The following is a 7,479-nucleotide window of genomic DNA, read 5'->3' on the forward strand; positions in this document are numbered from 1 at the left end:
GATGGGCAGTCTAGCCTTTTGCCAAAGCAGAACCAGGAGTCTTGGTGGCCGAGGGACCAGTGTGCAGGCTGGGGTGGTTCCAGCAGGCCTCTCCTGGGCCTCGTCCCATCAGGGGTCCTCTTCTCTCATGTGTCTCTCCGCTCTGCAACCGACCGATGCTCACATGGCCCCTCTGAGCTCCACCTCGCCACCCCTGCCCGGTCCACCCCCAGCCACCGCTGTGCTCCTCATGCTCACCTGTTAGGGTCTGGAGCTGGGAACCTGGGTCGTGGCCACAGTCCGGCTCACTGGCCGAGGGTGTCCCCAGTTTCTGCCCACGCCACGCCACAGCCCAGAGGGCACTGGCTGCTAGAAACTTGCTGAGAAAGATGCAGGCCAGGAGGAGAAGGATGGAAGTGGGTGGGAAGGGCATGTCCTCTTTGGAGAGACTCCTTGGAGACACAAGGAGGACATGAGGGAGGCCTTGGGGTGGCCCACACACTGAAGTCTGCCCTCGGAGAAGGAACAGGGAGACACTGGGAGCTCTCAGGGGCCTAGAATAGCTCCCCACCCAGCACCATCCCTGGGATGAGGCTTTGTGGGCTTGGGGGAGCCTGTAATCAGGATCTACCTGCTGAGCACATTTAAACACTTCCCTTGCCGAGCAATTACCTGCTGTGCATGATGGTATAGTGGGGGGGGGGGGGGTACACTGTGGTTACATTAATAGTATTTCAACATCAGTACACAGGCATGAACCAATCAGAGCTGATTCTGGTCCTACCAAAGGAGCAGGTATCTGCTGGGGGTCCCAGTCTTGTACTTAAACTTGTATTGTTGTTAAACTGTGGGCTGTCCAAGGGCTGCCAGGGGAGGAAGGGGAGGCTGGGCATTCAGCAGGCTTGGAGCAGAAGTTACGTATAAAAAAAGAGAATTTCAATATTTTAACAACTGGCATGGCCATACCAACACACAGTGGCTGGTTGGAGGTTGTGTTCAGAAAAATCATCCCCAGGCCCTTTCATGCTTTAACTGTCTTCAGATTTGTAGTTAGTTCTAGGACCCCAGCCTCCATCCCATGCCCGGGCTCTGCACGGCGGAAGTCTGCCCAGAGACCTTAGCAGAGACCCGTCTCTATACCTGGCGATGCTGGGCTCCACATGGATGTCCTTGAAGCCTTTGGACTCTTTGGGGATCCAGAGCTCTCCAGGGTCCAAGTGATCAAGGGGGTCTGTGGAAGACAGAGCCTGTGAGCTTCTAGCCCCTCCTCCTTGAGGCAGCTGGTTGCAGTGGGGAGAACCCATCTGGGTGTGGTGAGACCCCCTGGGCTCTGGCCCAGAGCAGATCGGGTCATTAGCCTCTCTGAGCCTCGGTCTCCTCACCTGTAAAGTGGGTCGAATAGAAACACCTCCTTTATAGTAGTGTTGCAGGATTCAGGGAGAGCATCTTGTATAGTGCTTAGCACCTCATCGGAGCTCGGTAACTCCCACCCTCCCATTACACAGGGTCTTTGGGAAGGTCAAGTGCATGAATGGATGTATTTGAAAGTTCTGCGTGAACTGTCAGGCTGTCTACACCAGCTATGGATTATTATTATTATTATTATTATTATTATTATTATTTTATATTATTTTCCTGCCACCCCCTTGGGAGTTGGCTGAGGCTTAGACCCTGATAGGACTGAAAATTTGTGTCCCTTTACCCAATTCTCCCCCTTCCCACCATGTAACAGAGTGATGGATGTGGGGTTTGGGTCTAGGGCAACCCATTTCCCCTCCGCTCCCCACCTTAGACCTTAGACAAATGGCTCATTTCCACCATAAGGGGCCATGTTGTGGGGGAGGAGGTGGGGAAGGGCGAGAGTCAGAAAGGGGACTCGTACCCCCAGATTTCTTCTCCTTGCGGACACACGGTGTTCTGGAGACACAGGCAGAAGGCTTCCATGTGCCAAGCTCAGGGGTGGGGAGGACCCCGCTGCCTGGCAAGCCTGGAATGAGGACCCCAGGTCAGCTCAGCAGCGGGAGGCTGGGGCGGGGGCTGTCACTTACCCCCAAGCACTTTTAAGCCTGTCGCCTCATGGGCACCTCACAGGAGCCCTGTGGGGGCAGCAGGACAAACATCATCATCTCCATTTAAAGATGAGGACGTGGAGGCCCAGAGAGGCAAGCGTATCACCCGGGGTCACAAGCAGTGCCCCTTCCTCGGGCTGTTTTCTGCACCAGGTTGGCTCTTACTTTGTACTGGCAGTTCCTTTGGGTAATTGGGTGAGGGAGCAAATGAACCTCCTCCTACTCCTTAAGGGCCGCTTTAGGTGTTCACATCCTAACTGGATGCCAAATGGATGAAGCTGTTTGGGGAGGCAGGACCATAGCCAGCTCATTCGGTGCCTTGTGCAAATTAGAGGCCAGGACCCTTCCTGCCAGAGATGCGGTCCTGCCCCAGGGAGCGCAGCCTGGAGAGGGGCGCCAGGGCTGGAGTGTGGCCCCCATGTGCAGTGAGCAACCCGCACAGCCATCCACTGTGGCCCTGAGGGGGAGGGCAAGAGCCGCATGGTGGGTGTTCCCAGACTTCGGGGACCTCGTCCCAGCCCAGGGGTGGGCCAGCGGTGCAGTCCGCCACGCACTCACCAGCCAGCACCTCCACCAGGACCTTCCTGAGGGTGTCGGCCTCATCCCCGTACAGACTCTGGCACTGGTAGAGGCCAGCGTCATGGGCTTGAAGGTTCCGCAGCGTGATGGTGAGAGTGCCACCCAGGGCGTCGTCCACGATGGCTGTGCTCCCGTTCCGCCTTGTTAGGAAGGCCAGTATCCATGAGCGGTGGGTGCTAACGACCCGCTGGCACGGGCCCCCTGCATCCAGCTGGCGGCACCAGGCTTTGCGTCTTCCCCAGTGCTTCAAAGAGTTGTAGGGGCAGGAGACCTGCAGGGACCGGCCTGCCATGCCCTGGAACACCGTCGTGTTGTGGGCTCTGGACAGCTCTGGGGAGGAGATGTTCCTTCACTCTCTGTTCATCTACCAAATGTTTCTCGAATGCCCACGTGTGCAGTGACCAAAGAGAGAGAAATCTTGCCCTTAAAGAGCTCAGGTTCTTATGTAAGTTGGGAGAGGGTGCACAGCCCACCGTGACACCCAGGTCCTAGGTCTGGCTTTAACACCGTTGGACTTGCTGGGCATTTTTAAAGAAGTAACTGACCATCTCTGGGCCTATTTCCAGAGACATTGGTCTTGAAGTTCCCTCCAGTTCTATTCCACACATTTTCTCCCTGTCATATGGGACCCTCTCCATCTCAAGAGAGCAGGGCCAGTGGCCCCTCAGCCTGGGCTGGATACCATCTCCCGGCCCTGGCCATTCATGCTTACTCGGCAGCTGCCCACGCCCGCACGGGCTCTGCATCTTCTCCTTCTGACCTTTGGCTCCCGGCTTCCCTATTTCTGTGGCTTTGTTCCCCTTTCAGGAGAGACTCATCTCAGAGCTATTTTGGGGGAGACATGAGGCTGCTATTTTGGGGACCTTTCTTGGGGCAGGGGAGACAGGCTTAGAGCACAGTCTATCGCCAGGGCAGAAGCTGCAGAAGAATCACCTGGAGCCCTCTGCCTCAACTTCCCCTCTCTTGGTCCTCCCTTACCCTGTCTTCAACCATATGGTGACATATGTCTTGGAAGACAAGGTCAGGGAGTGGGTGGCCTGCCTTTAGGAAGCAGTGCTCCCTCCACTTGTCACCCTGTCCATCTCTCTGCTTCCAGGCAGCCCCCGGTCTTCCCCCAACTCCACTCCTAGCTAAGAAGCCTCAGGAGAAGGGCTCCGCTGGAACAGCCTCTCCTCTCACCAGGCTTGCCTATTGCTCTAGGGGAACAAGAGGCACCTTCCCCCAATAAAAGGAGGTAGTTGTGTGCAAGAATCTGGGGTGTCAGCCCTCCAACTCAGTGACAGAAATCTTCAGCCCCCTTAACTCCCTTCCAGGGCGGAGGACAAGGGGACCTTCACATCAGCAGAAGAGGCACCCCGAAGATGCACATGCTTGGTTGTGGGTTTCGTCCCTCTTTCTTCCCTCCCACATTGACATCCCTCTGGGGCTAGCAGTTCATAATTTTAAGGGCTCTTACCCATGCCCCCCAAAACTTCCCCCAACTGCTAGCTAGTGCCTGAGATGTCACTATCAGAATTCCTTCCTTTTCCGTGTGGCCAGAATCCACCAGCCCCTTATACTTCCACCTGTATGAAGAGTCTGACAGTGGGCTCTCACACGGGGGAGGGAGGGAGAGCACATAAAGCACATAAAGAATGTGGGGCAGGTGGGGAAAAGAGGGGTGCAGAACATGCTGCAGACTTTAACCGCCTTTATAGTTCAGCCCAGTGCTCCCCACCCACCCGCCCGCCATATACTCAAGGAGGGGAGGGAGAGACGGCAGGGGCAGCGGAGGGACGGGGTCCTACCTGTGATGGCGAGCAGGATGAGCAGCCAGAGAGGCTCCATGCCTGCCTTCCCTGGCGGAGGGCAGACACAGGGTACCTTGTGCAAGATCTCGTCTTTCCCTTGAATTGCAGAAAAGAGAGGGTTCAGGCACGTCAAGTGCTGCCCACAGGAACTAGGCTCCTGGGGATTGAGAAATAGTCAGGACTGGGGTCTGGCTTTATGATTTAGGGAGGGGTTGTGGGGGGGGTAGGGAGGAAGGGAGAGGAGGAGCCAGCCACTGCCTCCCAGCAGCCAGAGGCTGGGGATCCCAGACCTCCGAGAGGCCAGCCTGCCCTACTGCCCCTGCCAGCCAGAGTGACCCCAAATGGCTGGGGCTGGTCAGTGTCCAAGGCACAGTCCTCACTGCTGTGTTCAGACCCTCCTCCTGCCACTCACCCACTCACAGCACCTGCCACACTCTGGTTCCAGCCTTGCAAGGGATAGGGAACTGCTGGACCCTCAACCAGCCCTAGTCCTTCCCTCCAGGCCAGCATCCCTATAGTTTGGCAGCGTCAGACTTCAAGTCCCTCCTTCCTCAATTCCTGTGTGTGCAACCACCCATCCATAACCTCTCTGTGTCTCAGTTCTTACATCTATAAAATGGGAAGAATAATAGTGTGTAGAGTTATTGGGAGGGTAACATGGACTTCCACAGGCAAAGTGCTTTAGAATAGAGCCTAACTAGTACTATTATCCTAGTTAGCAGGGGAGGGGAAGATGGGCTCTCCACGAGAGGGAGAATTTTCTCTTCCACCTGTAATCTCCTGCCCAAGTTTATCCTCCCTTGCACAGCTGGATGCCTCCTGTGTGCACATGCTCACACGGACATTATTTTGTGCACGCACACACCTATGGGACAACACAGGACGTGACCTTTGCTGGAGTTCCGGGCAGGGGGGGTGCTTTCCCCACAGGTGCGGGCCCTTAAAGGGTGATCCAGGCACAGGGACTTGCATGGGCAAAGGCAAAGTATGAAATGGCTCGGTGGTGAATCGGGGATGGGGTGGGGGAGGTGGGTCATTCCCAGGGGCAGGAAGTCGGGTCATGCTGGGGGAAGTAACTGGAGAAGCTGAAAGAGCCCACAGGGACCCACAGATTATCAGAGTCTACTTTGGTTCCTTGCAAGAGCTCACTGATTTGTTTTTATTCACTTTACCCTTATGGACTGTGCATCTACCATATGTACAGGGAATGTGCTTGGAGATGGGAGTTAATGATAAACGTAAGACAGTCCTTCACTTAGAAATCAAATGCCCAGTCTTGACCTAAGGGCTCAGGAAAAGAAGGGTCTGAGGCCACCTGAAAATCACTCTATAGGTACCCTTCTATGGTCTTTTTATAAACCCAGGATTATTGGCATATCATTTACACACACAAAAATTCACCCCATTGGGTATCTACTTCTATGAATTTTGACAAACTCATATATCTCTGTAACAACTGCCACAAGCAAAATACAGAACACTTCTATCAGCCCCCAAAAAAGTTCCCTCGTGCCCCTGTTAGCCAATCTCTTCCTCTCCAACTCAGGTCCTGGCAACCACTGATCTTCCTTCTGTTCCTACAGCTTCCTGCCCTTTCTAGATTGTCCTATTCCCAGAACCATATGGTATGTAGCCCTGAGTTTGGTTTCTTTCACTTATCAACATATATTCAGCACGCATGAAGTTACACTTCTCAGTAATTCATTTCTTGTTATTGCTGAATATATGTCATTGCATAGCTGAACCACGCCCAGTAAGCGGTACTGCCGCTTTATCCATTCCATCAGGTATGGATCCAAAGTATCCATACTTTATCCATTCACCAGCTGATGAACATTTGGGTGGTTTCCAGGTGGGGGCAATTATGGAAAAGGCCACCATAAACATTCATGTACATATATTTTGTGTGATCATACGGTTCATTTCCCTTGGCTAAAATCTTAAGAGTGGTAGTGCTAGATCTTGTGGTATGTGTCTAACTTGATAAAAGCTGCCACACTGTGTTGAAAAATAGCTGTATCATTTTTGCATCCTAGTCAAAACTTGATATTGGCAGGGTTTGGCAAAGCCATTCTAATAAGTTCGTGACAGTATCTCATTATTCTTTTAATTCTATTTTCATAATAACTAACCATGTTGAACATCTTTCATTGTTTACTCGCCACCTATATACCTCTTTTTGGCAAAGTATGAATCCACATCTTTGTCTATTTTTTATCATTGATTATTATTACCATCATTATTGAGTTGTAAGAATTCTTTATATATTCTGGATACAAGTCCTTTCTCAGAGATATGATCTGAAAATGTTGTCTTCCAGTCTGTAAGTTGTTCTATCTTTCCCTTAATAGTGTTTTTTAAAGAGTAGAAGACTTTAATCCTGATGAAGTCAAATGTACTGATTTTTCATTTATGATTTGTGCTTTTTGTGTCCTGCTAAGAGTATTTTTCCTATCTCAAAGGCACAAAGATTTTCTCCAATATTTTCTGTTAGAAGTTTTATAGAGTTAGATTCTACATTTTGGTCTACGATACATTTTCAGTTAATTTTTGCTTGTGCTGTGAGATATGATTTGTAGTTTGTTTGTTTGCCTCTGGATATCCAATTGTACCAGCATAGTTTACTGAGAAAACTATCCTTTCTGCATTGAATTGGCCTGGTCTTTTTGTCAAAAATCGATTGACAGGTCTATTACTTGACTGTCCGTTCTATTCCATTGACCTAAATGTCTCTACACCAGCACCACACCACTGGACCACTCATTGTAGCTTTATAACAAGTTCTGAAATCAGACAGTGTGAGTAACCCAACTACGTTGCTCTTTTTCAAAAAGAACTGGCATTGGCTGTTCTAGTTACTTTCCCACATAAATTTCAGAATCAGCTTGTCAATTCATTACACACACACACACCACCACCACCCGAAAAAAAATTGCCTGCCAGGCCTTTGATTGGGATTCCATTGAATCTATAGCTCAATTTTGAGGGAACTAGGCATCTTAGCACTACTGAGTCTTCCAATGCATAGACACAATCTTACCCTTAATTTATTTATTTATTCT

General features: G+C 51.3%; 1 protein-coding gene across 4 annotated transcripts; it reads right to left on the minus strand.

Annotated features, from left to right (window-relative positions):
• TREM2 (triggering receptor expressed on myeloid cells 2) lies at positions 1–4,597 on the minus strand. Of its 4 annotated transcripts, none has more exons than XM_034990942.1 (5): positions 4,415–4,597; positions 2,607–2,957; positions 1,120–1,210; positions 238–359; positions 1–142 (listed from the first exon to the last, which is right to left on the minus strand). In XM_034990942.1, the coding sequence occupies exons 1-5, from the start codon at positions 4,452–4,454 to the stop codon at positions 126–128; spliced, it is 621 nt and encodes a 206-aa protein (XP_034846833.1). In that variant the 5' UTR covers positions 4,455–4,597; the 3' UTR covers positions 1–125. The 4 variants fall into 4 exon arrangements, with proteins under 4 accessions (XP_034846833.1, XP_034846830.1, XP_034846831.1 ...); XM_034990939.1 differs by having other exon boundaries at positions 1–158; positions 238–431; XM_034990940.1 differs by having other exon boundaries at positions 1–172; positions 238–431.
• Between the last annotated feature and the right edge of the window lie 2,882 nt (positions 4,598–7,479).

Source organism: Mirounga leonina, unplaced genomic scaffold, assembly GCF_011800145.1.
Source record: "Mirounga leonina isolate KUSES-001 unplaced genomic scaffold, KU_Mleo_1.0 Mir_53, whole genome shotgun sequence".
NCBI classification, from domain to species: domain Eukaryota; kingdom Metazoa; phylum Chordata; class Mammalia; order Carnivora; family Phocidae; genus Mirounga; species Mirounga leonina.